The sequence below is a fragment of the Mytilus edulis genome, chromosome 10, assembly GCF_963676685.1.
Source record: "Mytilus edulis chromosome 10, xbMytEdul2.2, whole genome shotgun sequence".
In the NCBI taxonomy this organism is placed as follows: Eukaryota; Metazoa; Mollusca; class Bivalvia; order Mytilida; family Mytilidae; genus Mytilus; species Mytilus edulis.
In genome coordinates, this window is record NC_092353.1 from 760,859 (window position 1) to 778,814 (window position 17,956).

Sequence of the window (17,956 nt, forward strand, 5' to 3'; positions counted from 1 at the left end):
GTTTGGGTTCTCATTTGTGAAGGCTGTATGGTGACATTCATTTGTTAATTTGTACGTCATTTGGTCACTGGTGAAGAGTTGAGTCATTGGTTATCATACAACATCTTTTATTTTTTATATAGAGTGTACTTTGAAGGGTAATTGATATTGTATAATGATAAAAAAAAAAAAATGAAAAAAACCCAAGATATATACATTTATTTTTGTAATTCTTTCTAGTGACATACAGCTAACATTTAACATGAACATCATAATGATATTATATTGTCTTGTTTTGTATGTTAAATGTTAAGATATTTAAAGAAAACTGATTTAACATCCCATAATATTCCTTTTGTACAGCTGGCCAGTGTCAGAACTGTCTTCACATGACCCTGTATTACGACATCCTATATACAACACTGCAAAGGGTCCTTCCATAGTAATTGCCAGGGGTCTTGGATATTCTATACCTATGTCCTTGGTATTGTAGGTGGTCAGTAGATGACCAGTGTTGTCCAGTATATGTAATGTATGACTGCTATAGTCAGCTACAATTACATTGTCCATTGGTGTGGTTATAACTGACCGAGGATCGAATGCACTGTGCCTGTTGATAGAAGGATGTCCTGTGTAATTACTGATGGCATTTTCTTTACCTAACACAACTACTCTTGGATTAGGATCTGTCACAAAAATATTATCGTTCAGGGTACTGGTTATAGATCAAATAGTTCCATCAAATGTAAGTTTCTTGTTTTCATCCTCTTCATACCTTGCTAGATGTTTACCATCTGTATCCATAACAACAACCACATTATCTCCACCTACTATCACTAGGCCATCTTTTGTCGCATGTACACTTTTGATATAAGACAGTTCTACAAAGTATACAGAATCAGACACTTTATTGGATCCAGCCTTGATCTGCTTTAGTCTTTGTTCGCCTGTAGCCAGTAGGATATCATTGTTAGGAGTAACAGCTACATCCCATATCAACAGATTAAAACCTGATATAATCTTCAACTTATCTCCTACAAGTTTTATATTCTGTAGTGCTGTATGTGATGTAAAGGGATGGAAACCTTCCTCCTCATCGCCATTACCAATCCATAATGAACCATCTAGAGATACTGCTAAACTTTGTATGTCAATCGTCTTGTATTCTTTGATGTTTATTAGTTTAACATTAGTTGGAGAACTGCCTACTCCTGCTTCTGACCGACCAGTAACTTCTTTGTCCTGTTGGTCTACACTCTTGCTTTGTTGGCCTACATCCTTTATATAAATGATTCTATGGTCTTTTTCTGACTTGAATTTAGAATGTACTTTATCCTTACATTTACTACACATCAATAAGTCACAGTCAAGACACTTCCATTTTACTTTAGGGTCTCCTTCACATAACTGACATTGTACAGGACATTGTCCTTGTGGTAGGGACATAGCCATATTTAGAAAAAAATATGCAATTCTCTCTCATCAACTGTTAATCAATAATAGCATACAACATATAATGAGATTATATCATTTTTGTCGAGCCTTCGACTTAAGTCGAAAAAGCGAGACTAAGCGATCCTACATTCCGTCGTCGTCGGCGTCGTCGGCGGCGTCAACAAATATTCACTCTGTGGTTAAAGTTTTTGAAATTTTAATAACTTTCTTAAACTATACTGGATTTCTACCAAACTTTGACAGAAGCTTGTTTATGATCATAAGATAGTATCCAGAAGTAAATTTTGTAAAAATAAAATTCCATTTTTCCATATTTTACTATAAATGGACTTAGTTTTTTCTGCGGGGAAACAAAACATTCACTCTGTGGTTAAAGTTTTTAGAATTTTAATAACTTTCTCAAACTATCCTGGGTTTGTACCAAACTTGGACAGAAGCTTGTTTATGATCATAAGATAATATCCAGAAGTAAATTTTGTAAAAATAAAATTCCATTTTTTCCGTATTTTACTTACAAATGGACTTAGTTTTTCTGCGGGGAACCATTACATTCACTCTGTGGTTAAAGTTTTTAGAATTTTAATAACTTTCTTAAACTATCCTGGGTTTGTACCAAACTTGGACAGAAGGTTGTTTATTATCATAAGATAGTATCCAGAAGTAAATTTTGTAAATAAATAAATCCATTTTTTCCATATTTTACTTTTAAATGGACTTAGTTTTTCTGCGGGGAATCATTACATTCACTCTGTGGTTAAAGTTTTTAAAATTTTAATAACTTTCTTAAACTATCCTGGGTTTGTACCAAACTTGGACGAAGCTTATTTATGATCATAAGATTGTATCCAGAAGTAAAGTTTGTAAATAAATAAATCCATTTTTTCCATATTTTACTTTTAAATGGACTTAGTTTTTCTGCGGGGAACCATTACATTCACTCTGTGGTTAAAGTTTTTAAAATTTTAATAACTTTCTTAATTAAACTATCCTGGGTTTGTACCAAACTTGGACAGAAGCTTATTTATGATCATATTAGATTGTATCCAGAAGTAAAGTTTGTAAAAAGATTAATCCGTTTTTTCTGTAATTTACTTTTAAATGGACTTAGATTTTCTTACAATCATAAAATAGTAACAAGAGGAATATTTTTATTGATTTTTTTCCTCATTATTGTTGAGCCTGCAATTTACAGCAAAAATAGGCGAGACACTGGGTTCCGCGGAACCCTTACAAATTTTTATTAGTGTAAACATTTGATAATTTATAATAAAAATAAATATAGATGTGGGTAAATGTATAACAAGGGCTCTACATATTTGGTCTACTGAAATGAGGTCTTTTGTATGTAGGATTCAATGTTCTATGATTATGCTTCAAAATGAATGTGTACTCTTCAGAGCTTGTAGTAAAGAAAATCCTATGTAATGATGTATCTCATCTGTATTTTTTTTTCAAGTAACGTTGTTTGAGAACTTATTTTTCTAACATTTTACTGAACAGAGAAGGACAAAATTATGCAAACCAACTACTGTGGATTCATTATTATTCGTTGGATACCAAATTTCGTGGGTTTCGTGGGAACAGGTTAACCACGAAAGAAAATGTTCAACGAAATACATATTTTCAATAGGCTTAGTATACAGATTGTCAAAACCACGAAATCAAATATCAAGGAATATGCAAGTTTTCAGCAATCCACGAATATTGATACCAAAAAAAATAAATGAATCCACAGTATCTTTAATCATCTGTTATTTAAGAAATAGTTCTATCCTTTCATGCTCTATGCTTATTTTAACATGGGTAGGCATTATATTTGTTAATATCATAATACCGAGCGTTAGCGAGGTATTAAATGTGTACAAATATAATGCCTACCCATGTTAAAATGAGCATAGAACATGGCAGGATAGATTTATTTCGATTTTATTAGGAATGTTTGAAATTTTTCACTTCAAAGCGGACCTACAGTAGACACTCAGAATGTCGCCATCTTGATTTCATGAACCAAAAACGTTATAGAAAATCAGCAGTTTATCAATAAAAAAAGAACAGAAACATTTAAACTTACTTTTATAATGTTTTTTTTAAAATTTCCTAGCGAGCAACACCAATAATTTTTTTATTTTGATCTCCGGCGTTGTTTAAAATTCATCTGACGTTGCAATTTCAATTGTGGCGTCAATCACGTGCAGCCCATGTTCTATTTGAATTAGAACATGGCTTTGTACCCAAAGCTTAAGAAGAACGTCATATTAGAATCAGTAATAACCATGATAACGCAAATCATGAGATTAGATAATTGTTATTAGTTTAAAGATTTGATAAATGATCATATGGTTTAAACTAGACACAGGTGTTATATACAAGCAATAGGGTACATGTTTTGAAAAATTTGGTATGAAGTAATTTCATATAGTATGTTAACATTGCAATAGTTTGCTGGTGTACATAGCATGACTGATTATGAATTATAGTTTTAGAATCTAAATAATTGTATTCCTAACTATGATTTAATATGGTTCAAATGTACTGTAGGACAATATACATGTCTTCTCTTTTAAAACCCATATATAAAAAAGGAGGATTCTTGAAAATAATACATAATGAATATGCACTCATCAGAGCTTCTAGTAAAGTTAATCCCTTGAAATGTTGTATCCAATCTGTATTGTAATGTATGTATGCATGTATCATCAGATTAAATTTTATTGATTTATTTGTAACTAATGATAAATAGATACAGCCATGTTTGTATGTTGTACAATTGTCTATTTATAAGTGATTAACTAAAACATGTAATACTAGTACTTCAATCTTAATGAATGTTTCATCTCCCTTTTATTGTACTTTTTCTGAATTAAGGGGGCTCATTTCTAAGAATGAACTTTATCTTATACTCAATAGAAAAATAAAATAAAAAAATTGGGTCATCGTTCAATTATGTTCACAATCTGTCTTTGAAAGAAGCATACGTACCTTTTTTCTCTTGAACTAATAGGAGAAATAGAGGTAATATCGAAATAAAAAAAGAAATGAATTACAGAAATCGCTCAAATTTTACAATAGTTTAGTTTAAGCACAGCTTATTTGGAATTTATAATAAAAAATATAGGTCACCGATGAGTTAAAAAGTTATTTCAATTTTAATGCAAAAAAATGGAGCTTTTTATATGACCGCAAAAAAATTGTTTCATCACATTATGGTATCATGTCGTCGTCTGCGTCGTCCGAAGACACTGAAGTTTCCGGACAATAACTATAGATTCAGTGAATGCATCTTTATAAATTTTTACCAGAAGGTTTAATACCACTAAAGGAAGGTTGGGATTGACTTTTGGGGTTATGGTCCCAAATAGTTAAGAAATTAGGGGTAAAAAAGGGGGCCCAAAATAAGCATTTAGTATGTAGCATGTAGTTTTCAAACAATAACTTGTGTTTAAGTGGATGAATCTATCTGAAATTATACCAAAAGTTTCCATACCATTAAGGCATGGTTAGTTATGACTTTGAGGATTATGGCTCAAAATTGTTTGGAATTAGGGGCATAAAACGGGGGAAACTAGGTTGTTCTGGTCAATTGACAATTAAGACACTAAACAATTCAAAATTTGGTGACTTTGTGGATCGCATCTATCCCATTGAATTGGAGATAAAGGATACTACAGATACAGTTAAGTCGGCTTCATATCTTGACTTACATCTAGAAATTGACAATGAGGGTCGGTTGAAGACAAAACTTTACGACAAAAGAGATGATTTCAGCTTTCCAATTGTGAACTTTTCATTTCTAAGTAGCAACATTCCAGCAGCACCTGCATACGGGGTATATATCTCCCAGTTGATACGATATTCCCGTGCTTGCATTTACTATCATGATTTTCTTGATAGAGGGTTACTGCTCACAAGGAAGTTGGTTGACCGTTATAGAATAACCGTTTCACAAATGATATCGGATATGTTCCTTACGTCGTAACTACAATCCCCTTCCCTTTCATGAATTTGACCTACCGAATTAGACTATTTACCGGATTTGTAATCACATAAGAAACACGACGGGTGCCGAATGTGGAGCAGGATCTGCTTACCCTTCCGGAGCACCTGAGATCACCCCTAGTTTTGGTGGGGTTCGTGTTGTTTATTCTTTAGTTTTCTATGTTGTGTCATGTGTACTATTGTTTTCTGTTTGTCTTTTTCATTTTTAGCTATGGCGTTGTCAGTTTGTTTTAGATTTACGAGTTTGACTCTCCCTTTGGTATCTTTCGTCCCTCTTTTAAGACAATTTAAAAGAAGTGTAAGGGACAATATAATAGATTTGTAAGATCTTGAAATTTGTTTTGTGTCAGAAACTCATCTTATGTCAAAATTTTTATCACAACCCAAATTCAGAGCTTATCAAGCTTGAATGTGGTATCCATACTTGCCCAACTGTTTGGGGTTCGACCTCTGCTGTCATATAAAGCTGCGACCTGCGGAGCACCTGGTTCTATGATATTTTCATTTTTAAAGTCATCAGGGGCCAACACAAATGATTTTTTTGAATGATTTTTGTACCATATGATACAGTAACAACTTCGGTGTCATGAATATCAATATTGTGGTCATTTTTATAAATTTTCCTGTTAACAAAACTTTGCCTTTTTTCGAAAAATTAAGTATTTTCTTATCCCTGGCATAGATTACCTTAGACGGATTTGGCACAACTTTTGATATTTTTTTTATCCTCAATGCTTTTCAACTTTGTACTTGTTTGGCTTTATAAATATTTTGATTTGAGCGTCACTGATGAGTCTTATGTAGACCAACCGTGCTTCTGGCTTACAAAATTATAATCCTGGTACCTTTGATAACTATATATATTTTTAAAGTAATGAATAAAATTTGTAACGAAAAATAAATGTTTATTTTTTTTCTGAAATTTTTATACCCTCGAGCCTCCTTAAGCGATTTTTTTAAAGTTAAGTTGTTTGCATCTACGTTTTTTGTAAAGAAAACTTCTGGATTTGGCTATTGGAAACTGCAACACCATATGGTTGCAATGACAAAATTGATGGTTTCGATATTCAATCTAGTCCTTCCTGCAGCTCGGTGAATGATGAACATTTTCAACACTACTCCTTGCCATAGAAAAAGATTAAAAGGACAAAAGATCCTTTTGTTCTCCATCAAAGGCCTTGATGCCATTGACTTGGGCTATATCATTCATCATTAATCAGCTCAATCGAAAATACCGCTCTATCTTAAAGATCAGTATACCTTTTATTTCTTATACCTATGCCAAACCCTTTCCAATTAAAAATTTCATTTACAAATATGTTTTACAGGATCTCAATATTGATGACTTCAAGTCTAAGCCTCCTGTTTGCACCTGTGCTAGTTCCAACTTACATACATAATAACAAGATAGGTGCCACATGTGGAGCAGAATCTGCATACCCTTTCTAGAGTACCTGAGATCTCATCAATTTTTTATGTTGTTAGTTCTATATTTTTGGACTTATGAGTGCGGATGTCCTTTTTGTTGCCTTCGTCTCTCTCTTATCACTTTGGCAATAAAACCCCACACTTTAAAATTATCTCATTTTGACATTTAGTTTTGTATCAGTTGTATCCTGATTAAAATTAATAAGATCTTTCATCTTTCCTTTTTTTTTTAAACACAGTGTACTTTGGAAGTGTCATATATATTGTATAATAATGAAAAAATGAAAGTATAATACTTTTTACAGCATTTAACAAATATTTAATGATAGCATACACACATATATCTATATATTTATATATCCATGTAATGTTTTACATTTATATACAGTTAACATTTTACCTTTTATATCAAGATTAGAATTTGTATTTCATGATTATCTTGTTTTGTTTGATTTATAATTACAGAATTTCTAAATTGTTTTGACAGCACAAGTTTAACATCCTATAATGTTCATTTTATACAGCTTTCCCGTGTCAGAACTTTTTATAAATGTCATATCACATCCTATATATAACACTGAAAAAGGTCCTTCCATTGTAATGACCAGGGATCTCGGATATGCTATACCTCTGTCTTTGGTATTGTAGGTGGTCAGTAGATGACCAGTGTTGTCCAGTATATGTAACGTATGATAGTTATAGTCAGCTACAATAACATGGTCCATTGGTGTGGTTATAACTGACAAAGGAGTGAACCTTCTTTGTCTGTTGATGGAAGGATGTCCAGTGTAATTATTGATGACATCTCTTTTACCTAACACAACTACTTTAAGATTAGAATATGGCTGGGCCACAAAAATATTACCGTTCAGGGTACTGGTTATAGACCATATAGTTGCATCAAATATTTGTTGATTGTTTTCATCCTCTTCATACCTTGTTAGATGTTTACCATCTGTATCCATAACAACAACCACATTATCTCCACCTACTATCACTCGTCCATCTTTGGTCACATGAACACTACAGAGACCGGATAGATCGTGTATATCTTCACAGTATATAGAATCAGTCACTTTATTAGATCCAGTCTTAATCTGCTTCAGTCTTCGCCCCCCTGTAGCCAGTAGGATATCATTTGTAGGACTAACAGCTATATCAAATACCTCAATGTTCAATCTGGATATGACCTTCACCTTATCCCCTACAAGTTTAACATTCTGTAGTGCTGTATATGATTTAAAGAGATGGAAAATTTCATCCTCATCTCCATCACCAATCCATAATGAACCATCTAGGGATACTGCCAAAAACCTGATGTTTACCATTTTGGTCTTGTATTCTTTAATGTTTATTAGTTCAACATTAGTTGGAGAACTGGGTTTTCCTGCTTGTTGGTGACCAGATATTTCTTTTTCCTGTTGGTCGACACCCTTGATCATGTTGCTTTGTTGACCTACATCCTTTATATCTATGATTCTATGGTTCTTTTCTGACTTGAATTTAGAATGTATTTTATCCTTACATTTACTACACATCAATAAGTCACAGTCGAGACACTTCCATTTTACTTTAGGGTCTCCTTCACATAACTGACATTGTACAGGAATTTGTCCTTGTGGTAGGGACATTGCCATATTTAGAAAAAAATAAATCACACAGTTCTCTTTTCTAAACTGTTATTCAATAATAACTTACAACATATATGAGATAAGAAGATTATTGATTATATTACAGTAAATCCACTACATCCAAAAAACTTATCAAAGATGGAATTTAACTGTTTACCTTTAACAAGTTTTCTTATGTTTTTATATCGACCGGTTACCTACAATAATTATAGATCATGAATTTAGTTTAGTCATGGTTTTTATGTAGTTAAAAAATTACTGGAGGGCATATTAGATGATTCTCCTTTAAAACTAAGACCATAATTTCAGTCTGTGATTCTGTGGTGAAAATTTTTCAGTCCTCAATAATTTTGTCAAACCGTCAAGGAAATTTAGACAGTAGCTTGTATATGACAATAATACTGTTTCCAGAGCCAAATTTTTAAATATATTTATTTTCATTTTTCCGTACTTTACTGATTTGGACTTAATTTTTTTTCAACATGTACAGTAAACAAAAATATTCAGTCTGGATTTAAAATTTGTTACACATTAATTATTTTTTCAATCTTCAGAGAGTTTTACAAAACTTTGACAGAAGCCTTTTAATGATTTAGAGACATACATGTGACAGAGTTGTTAAGTCATAACTGGAGAATTGAATTTTTTTAGCTGGAGTTTCGGTCTCATAATTGGAGATTTTTTATTGACAAACTAATCACTAAATTCCGTGTTCATTTTGAATAACTAATCAAAGAGTTTAGATTGAAAGAATATTCAACTGGTGACCAAACAACACTGATAATTAACTTGTGCACTACGCGCATTCACAAATTAAAGTGTTGTTAGGTCATGCATTGAATATATTTCTCTCTTTGAAATATGGTATGAGTGCCAATGAGACAACTCTCCATCCAAGTAACAATTTATAAAAGTAAACAGTTATAGGTCTAGGTACAGCCTTCAACACAAAGCCTTGGCTCACACCAAACATTTGCCAAACATACATGCATGGTTGCATGGTTGAAAAAGGTATTTGAAAAGTATATTTTACTTCAAAGACTTTAAGAGAGATGGTGTGTTTCATTTGGTGTTGAGTATAGTTACATTTACATTGTGATATACTGCTATCTGAAACTCAGTAAACTTTACATGCTTTACTATGTTCTAGAAAGTGAAATAACTCTGTGTTTACAAAAACCAGGTAACTGCAAACCTGTCTCATGTGATTATTCTTTTCAGGTAAGAGAAGGTTTTATAGGTCTGAATCATACTCTGAATGGACAATGGTCATATGGATGCTGCCCTGATGTGAATGATTTATGTTATAGTCTGGGTAAACATTCAACAGCACCATGTGATGAGCTCAAGGGTGCAGTGAAATGGTGTTACTTTCTGTTTGCTGAGTAAGTATCCATGGTAACAGCAACATATGGTAACTTAAAATATCAGCCATTATATATTAAAAGTAAGTATCACCCTGCTAAGTCAATTTCTATAACGGTCTGACTCATTTCATGAAAAATTTCATCAGAAAAAATATTCTCAAGTCATAAACATCTCAGTATTTACAATCAATTTTAGAAGTTTAAAAAGATTATTTGTGAAGATTCTGTTGATGGGGTTAACAGTATACTGGATACTGGAAAAAGACTCAAAGAATAGAGAATAAAGGCATCTAGATTTGTGTTGGCTATAATTAAGAAAACCATTAACCCACATAAGGGAAAATAAAGAATCCACAGAAAGTATGGTTTTATGGCAACAATACCCTGGTAAAAGATGAACTGAGCTCTACATTAACTTATCAATAGCTGCATCTTATCTGCAGTGTCTCAATAATACAAATTTTGATTGTAAGATTTCTTTCTTATTTGTGATTAAGATATATTTCATTAAAGGGTTTTTCTGAACATTTTAATGACCAGGAGCTTATATTTTCTGACTCTGCCAATTTAAACTTTGTTGGCGAAAGAATGATTAGGGCTCCAGGAGGGTACTCCTTTAGGTAACAATTGAAAATTGCCTCAGGTCATCACACCTTTCTTATGCATATAAAAAATTTTTGAATGTAATCAAAGGTTCTAGGTCCCTTCAAATGAGAAATTTGGTTGTAAAGTCAGTTTTGATCATGTTAGAGCCATATGATTGAAATATATTTTTTTTGAAGGTTTTCTGACCAGCCAAGAGGAGAGTTTGTATACAGAGCTCTGAAGAGATATTATGATACCCCTGTCATGTCAGCTACTGCATTTCCTCCAAATCTAAAACCTCATAAGTTCTACAAGGTAAGTTGTATCTTATACAGAGGAGAGTTTGTATACAGAGCTCTGAAGAGACATTATGATACCCCAGTAATGTCAGCTACTGCATTTCCTCCAAATCTAAAACCTCATAAGTTCTACAAGGTAAGTTGTATCTTAAACAGAAGAGAGTTTGTGTACAGAGCTCTGAAGAGATAATATGATACCCCTGTAATGTCAGCTACTGTATTTTCTCCAAATCGTCAACCTCATAAGTTTTACAAGGTATTTTTTTTATCATGCACAGCTGGTATCATTATACTCAATTTTATATTAAGTATGTCAGGTATAATGTTTTTGACCTTTCCGTCTGTCAGTATGTAAGTCCCCACATTGGTGTTTTGTTCTCTTACTTTAGTTTGCCTCAACCAAATGTTATAAAACTAATATTCAATGCTTATTACCACAAAAAACAAATCTAAGTATAAATTTGGGCTTCTGTTATGTCACTTTATAACTTTATAAGATATTTCAGGGCATCATCTGTGTCCCATGGACACATTCCCAATTCATTGTAATAACTACAAATACTCAAGAGAGTAGAGAAGACGTTATTAAGTTGAAAAACTTGTGTCTATATATAAAAAAGAAGATGTTGTATGATTGCCAATGAGACAACTATCAACAAATGACCAAAATGACACTAATCCATTGTTCTTTTTTGGAACAATAAAATAAGTTTAAACTAACCACAAACACAATGTACTACCAATATTATTAAAGGGGCAAAAAATCTGGAATGCCTAAAATCCATGGAATTGGAATACATTAGAAACCTTTGATGATGTTGCCGATTTAAGCAACAATAAGTCTAATACTTCCTTCAACAATGAACAAACCAATACCTAGTATTGATTGATTGGTGTTTTAACACTATTGTGTTATTTTGTGGTTGTCAGTTTTTATTGGTGGAAGAAGCCAGAGTGCATGAAGATAACCACTGAACTTTAGTATGACTGACAATCTTAGTCAACCACCTGCCTTATGTGGGATTCCAACTCAGAACTGTCAGTATTGACCGTCTAGTGATATAATAGTTTGACTAATAGGATGACTCAGACACTGAGGCCCCAAATTCCTACTAAATAGTAAGTTAAAACTTTTCTTTCTATGGTTTTACAGTTAGATGAACACTACAGAAGAGATCATGCTAAATATGGTGAAACCATGAAAACCTTTGGTGACTTTGGCAACGTGTACATGATGGATGATTTAACAGTTATTAAAAAGGTTATTAAATAAAATGATCTGAATTAAAATTGTTCATAAAAATGGATATTTTAGCTAGAAAATAACAAGCATGCAGCTAATACATCCTCAGATGTATTTGCCATATAATATAGATTGATTTTTAAAACTTTTCTGTTCATACTATAATTTGTTATTCCTCTGCCCAAACTAAGAGGGGGGATAGGAAGGGTCCTGATCCCGAAATCCCAGGCTTAAAAACATGAAATACTTAAATCCAGGGCTTAAAAATACGGAATCCAGAGTTCCCGAAATTCCAAAAAAAGAATCTCCAGATCCCGAAAGTGTCAATCCCAAAATCCCAAGCTTAAAAACACCCGATCCCGGAGTCCCGATAGAGGTCCTATCTCCCCTAAACTAACAGATAAAATTTTACAGTCTTTTCAATCAACAGGTAGAATGATTTTCATAAAATGATTGAATCAAAACATAAAAAATTTGAACATATTTTGTAGGTAAAATTCCAGAACTATGATTTTGACATTGACAATACAGTATATAAGAAATTGTTCAACAGACAACATAAACACATTGTAGATCATATATGGGCAGCTGTCTACAATGATATAGAGGAAATTCATATCTGTACCACATTTTTTAGATGTAGGCAACATATTGTCACATTCAGTGTACAGTTAGGAAGGACATATATACATTAAGTTTTAGTTTGGCAATATATCGACCACATTCTTTAGAACTAAGTATTTTTTCATGTTCTATTCTCCAATTTTCGTTCAAAATTTGATTGCGTTTTAACTTAATTATATTTGGGTCATCATTAAAGGCGTGAGGAAGTAAATTTATAATTGGATAATTTCAAACAAATGGAAACAAGTTGTTGATACATATAGAATGATAGCATTATCAGCAAGAAATATCAAGCGTGCGCTCTAGGGTAAGCTGATATTCAAGCTGATGAAGTCAGTATCAAAAAATAAAATGTGATTATTCCATCAGCAATTTGTCTTAAAAAAGGTTGGGCTTTTTTGGGTTGGATGGAAAGAGAATATGAAATAAAACAAATTAGTGAAACTATTTTACTCATCCAAAATGATGTGATAATTGTATATAAACAGTTTTATGAATGTGTATAATTAATTATTGTGGATGGACAAGAACATATGTTATTGCCTAATATTGTTGAGTATCAATTCCTGTTTATTATCTTAACAAATATTTTAAGCAGTGAGATTAAAGGAAAAGTCAACAAATTGCCGATAAAGTTATGTATTACACTGAAAAAAAAAATGTTAATGAATGTTTGTAATTAAGATAAAAGATTAAGTACCAGTAAAGCAAGTCCTGATGGTAACTTTTACTGTGTTTTCATTACAGGAGGGACATTAGAAGATTTACTGCAGAGCAGAATGTTATTAAACCCTGTAATAGTACAAGAATACCTTCTACAAATGCTAGATGCTGTTATTTATCTACATGATAAATGTGGAATTATCTATTTATATTGGACTAGTAAGTTATATGTAGGTCGCAGTGACTGTAATTGTACAAGAATACCTTCTACAAATACTAGATGCTGTTATTTATCTACATGATAAATGTGCAATTATCTATCTGTATTGGACTAGTAAGTTATATGTAGGTCGCAGTGACTGTAATTGTACAAGATTACCTTCTACAAATACTAGATGCTGTTATTTATCTTCATGATAAATGTGCAATTATCTATCTGTATTGGACTAGTAAGTTATATGTAGGTCACAAGTTATCAAAGGTACCAGGATTATAATTTAGTACGCCAGACCAGCATTTCTTCTACATACGACTCATCAGTGACGTTCATATCAAAATATTTAAAAAGCCAAACAATTACAAAGTTTGAAGAGCATTGAGGATCCAAAATTCCAAAAAGTTGCGTCAATTACGGCTAAGGTAACCTATGCCTGGGAATAGAAAATCCTTAGTCTTTCGAAATATTCAATTTTTGTAAACAGGAAATTTATAAAAATGACCACGTTGTTGATATTCATGTCAACACCGAAGTGTTGACTACTAGGATGGTGATACCCATGGGGAGGAAACGTCCACCAGCAGTGGCATCTACCCAGTGATGTTAATAGTTATCAAAGGTACCAGGATTATAATTTAGTACGCCAGACACGCTGTACTGGATGCTGTTATTTATCTTATTGAGAGGCAAAATACGCCAAAGGGACATTCAAACTTATCATCCAAAAATACACCATGACAAAAGACAAAAAAAGAAGAAGACAAACAACAATACAGAAAACATAACATAAAAATTAATCACTGAGTAACAAGAAACCAATTAAAATCTGGGGTGATCACAAGTGCACTGGAAGGGTGAGTTGATCCTGCTCCACATGGGGCTCCTGTTGTGTTTAAAATTAGTTGAGAACAGTTATTCCAATGCTTTTCAAGCTGTTTTAATACATGATGACTTTTGTATTTCTAAAACCTTTGTTTTTTTCAGCTTCCAATATGTTGTTCCTTGACCCCATCAGAAAGCATATCCTGATATCAAACTTGTCTCTCTCTGTACCTAGTAATACAGACTTTGATGTTGGATATATCAAGCAGTCTTTGCGCCATGTCTTACACCCCCAGAGGTTAGTCTATTATTGTTTTGTTTCATCAGCATAAAACATTGAAGAAATAGCATGTTTATTTAAGCGTATTTTCGTGAGGTAAAAAATAAATAATGAAATGACCTGTTTAATTAGTTCAAACATATTTATAGTGGATTGGGAAACAAGTAATTGCAACTTTATTAAACCCTTTCCACTTTGTGGGTGCAAGTGCTGCCATGTAGTGGCATTAGCCTGCTCTTTTTCGAAATCTACAAAGGTGTCTTTTATGCACAAGTGATATGGCTCTCTCATCATTTCCTCAAGACAATACTCACAAATTGTGTCAAGGGAGAGCCGAAAATTCAGTCCTGCTTTTTTTTTGGATAGATAATGAATGGAGATGACAGCTTAAAGTTAACTGGAGCCACAGACTGTTGGGGATTAGGTTGTATGACATTAGAAATGTTAATAGGAAAACATTGTGGTATAACGAAAGACATTACCAGAAAACTAAACTTATAGAAAAGGTACTTAACCGTAGAAACATCAGGGTACAAAATTGTTGGGGCTTAGATGTACAAAAAAATGTATGACATTAGGAATGTTGATAGAAAAACAGTTGTGCTATAATGGGAACTTAGTGGATAGAATAGGTAAGTTACCATAGAGATTGTTGGGTAAGCAGGGAAAAAATGATGAGGGGATAGATTTAGTATAAAGGAAAGAGTCAAAAGATAGTAAAATGTCTGAGAGTCATTAGTCCTCTATTGTCATTGAAACAATGGAGTGTGACTGATAGAGGTCAGGTATTCCTATGGTGCTACCATCAGAAGTTAAAGTCCTAGATGCCATCAGAAATTCTCTAATCAAATCATATATTGTATGTTGTGCTGCTTTGAATCTGTAAGAGAGACACAGACAAATCACATGTCTAAATGATGACTGGATGCTGTGAATATGTCAGAGAGACACAGACAAATCACATGTCTAAAGGATGACTGGATGCTGTGAATATGTCAGAGAGACACAGACAAACCAAACGACTCGAAAATAAAAATCACCCATCTTGAAAAATGATAAACGTACTACATTAACAGATTTGAATAACTTTCACAAGTGGAAGAAACTGTAACTAAAGTTTGGATCCAGTTGATATCTGCTAATGACATAAAATATCAGACAGAAGTGAATCATAGCAGCTGAAAAACTTGCAGAAAATAAGGAATTTGTAAACAGTAAAATGAAAAATAAATAATCTTGTAATCTTGAATATTCATCAAACTTTTATACATTATACATGTACAATATTTCAATATCACAATATTACATTTATTGTGATACAATGTTAAAATGTCTACTTTAGAGGTGTGTCTTAATCAGGTACTAACACAGTAGTTATATCTACCCGCTCATTAATCTCATCATTGTAACTATAACATTTGCAGATAAAAACTAAAGATATTAGTCCACAACAGTACATTCATAAACACATAATGCCAGGAATTTTCCATTCTGTATTAACTAGATGTTTTGAGGTAAGCCTTTATCTATAGTTGTATTTTCCATTCTGTATTAACTCGATGTTTTGAGGTAAGCCTTTATCTATAGTTGTATTTTCCATTCTGTATTAACTAGATGATTTGAGGTAAGCCTTTATCTATAGTTGTATTTTCCATTCTATATTAACTAGATGTTTTGAGGTAAGCCTTTATCTATAGTTGTATTTTCCATTCTGTATTAACTAGATGTTTTGAGGTAAACCTTTATCTATAGTTGTATTTTCCATTCTATATTAACTAGATGTTTTGAGGTAAGCCTTTATCTATAGTTGTATTTTCCATTCTGTATTAACTAGATGTTTTGAGGTAAGCCTTTATCTATAGTTGTATTTTCCATTCTGTATTAACTAGATGTTTTGAGGTAAGCCTTTATCTATAGTTGTATTTTCCATTCTGTATTAACTAGATGTTTTGAGGTAAGCCTTTATCTATAGTTGTATTTTCCATTCTGTATTAACTAGATGTTTTGAGGTAAGCCTTTATCTATAGTTGTATTTTCCATTCTATATTAACTAGATGTTTTGAGGTAAGCCTTTATCTATAGTTGTATTTTCCATTCTGTATTAACTAGATGTTTTGAGGTGAGCCTTTATCTATAGTTGTATTTTCCATTCTATATTAACTAGATGTTTTGAGGTGAGCCTTTATCTATAGTTGTATTTTCCATTCTGTATTAACTAGATGTTTTGAGGTAAGCCTTTATCTATAGTTGTTGGAATGGTTATATTTAGTATTGATTTATGATGTTTTAAGACAATCACAGCATACATGGCCAGAATTTTTATCATGTTTATATTTATTTTGAAACTATCTGATAAAATTGAGCTTTCAAGTGATATGCTCTCAGTAGGTCCAGTATTATAGTATCTTGTTACCTATTAAAGCTATTGAACCATAACAGTAGACTATGTACTTGCATTTTGTTTTTGTCAATACACTTTTCATTATCATGGTTATCTACTGAAGGTAGAATATAGAAATTGAAGTTTTATAGTCTGTTTATAATAACATTTAGTAAAACAGGAACTTAAACAAGTTACAAATTGTGTAAAAAGTACAAAGATTATCATAAATAGCAAGATTCTATAAAGCAATATAAAATGAGAATATATGGTATGATTGCCAATATGACAACTCTCCACAAGAGACCAATTGACACAGAAATTAACAGCTATAGGTCACTGTAAAGTTCGTATATAATAGAGAGCACAATATATTAAACAAGCAATGACCTAAAGAAAACATACAAGCCTTCAACATGATTCTCAACTTTTTAAGTTACTAACATACAACATCCCCCCAGAGTAATATACAATGGAGTATGATTCTTTATTAACTTTGTAGTTTGATGTAAGAAACAGGATTGGTTGTGAAGAATTACAGAATCAACTGAAGAACTGGAAATACAACTAAAGAAATGAAAGACAGATGAAATTAAAAACTAAAGAAATGAAAGACAGATGAAATTAAGACCTAAAGAAATGAAAGACAGATGAAATTAAGACCTAAAGAAATGAAAGACAGATGAAATTAAGAACTAAAGAAATGAAAGACAGATGAAATTAAGACCTAAAAAAATGAAAGACAGATGAAATTAAGACCTAAAAAAATGAAAGACAGATGAAATTAAGAACTAAAGTGTAACTTCCAACAAGACCTGGAAATATGTGAACATGTAGTATAATGTCCCCAGTCTGAACAGTTATTAGTGCCATTAATTTGACCGGTGCCATTTCTCAAGTTACTGATTAGAAGTTTATAATATGCAAACTGACCACCAAATATCATGTCTTTTCTTGACAGTTGAAATTAAAATGCAGCACATGCTA

At 32.3% G+C, this 17,956-nt stretch overlaps 3 protein-coding genes and 1 long non-coding RNA gene across 4 annotated transcripts; 2 read left to right on the plus strand and 2 right to left on the minus strand.

Annotated features, from left to right (window-relative positions):
- Window positions 1-312: 312 nt before the first annotated feature.
- On the minus strand, window positions 313-1,431 carry LOC139492134 (uncharacterized). Its single transcript, XM_071280273.1, has 2 exons — window positions 755-1,431; window positions 313-694 (listed from the first exon to the last, which is right to left on the minus strand). The coding sequence occupies exons 1-2, from the start codon at window positions 1,429-1,431 to the stop codon at window positions 313-315; spliced, it is 1,059 nt and encodes a 352-aa protein (XP_071136374.1).
- A 5,921-nt stretch (window positions 1,432-7,352) lies between these two features.
- LOC139492135 (uncharacterized) lies at window positions 7,353-8,495 on the minus strand. The gene has a single exon (XM_071280275.1). It carries the CDS (start codon window positions 8,493-8,495, stop codon window positions 7,353-7,355), a length of 1,143 nt encoding a protein of 380 aa, XP_071136376.1.
- A 984-nt stretch (window positions 8,496-9,479) lies between these two features.
- LOC139492136 (uncharacterized) lies at window positions 9,480-12,678 on the plus strand. Its single transcript, XM_071280276.1, has 5 exons — window positions 9,480-9,500; window positions 9,711-9,874; window positions 10,639-10,876; window positions 11,894-12,001; window positions 12,475-12,678. The coding sequence occupies exons 1-5, from the start codon at window positions 9,480-9,482 to the stop codon at window positions 12,676-12,678; spliced, it is 735 nt and encodes a 244-aa protein (XP_071136377.1).
- Window positions 12,679-13,350: 672 nt separating this feature from the next.
- Window positions 13,351-17,640, plus strand: LOC139493087 (uncharacterized). The gene is made up of 5 exons (XR_011656902.1): window positions 13,351-13,489; window positions 14,472-14,607; window positions 14,956-15,095; window positions 16,014-16,103; window positions 17,472-17,640. It is a non-coding gene; the product is annotated as an uncharacterized lncRNA (long non-coding RNA).
- The last annotated feature ends 316 nt before the right edge of the window (window positions 17,641-17,956 follow it).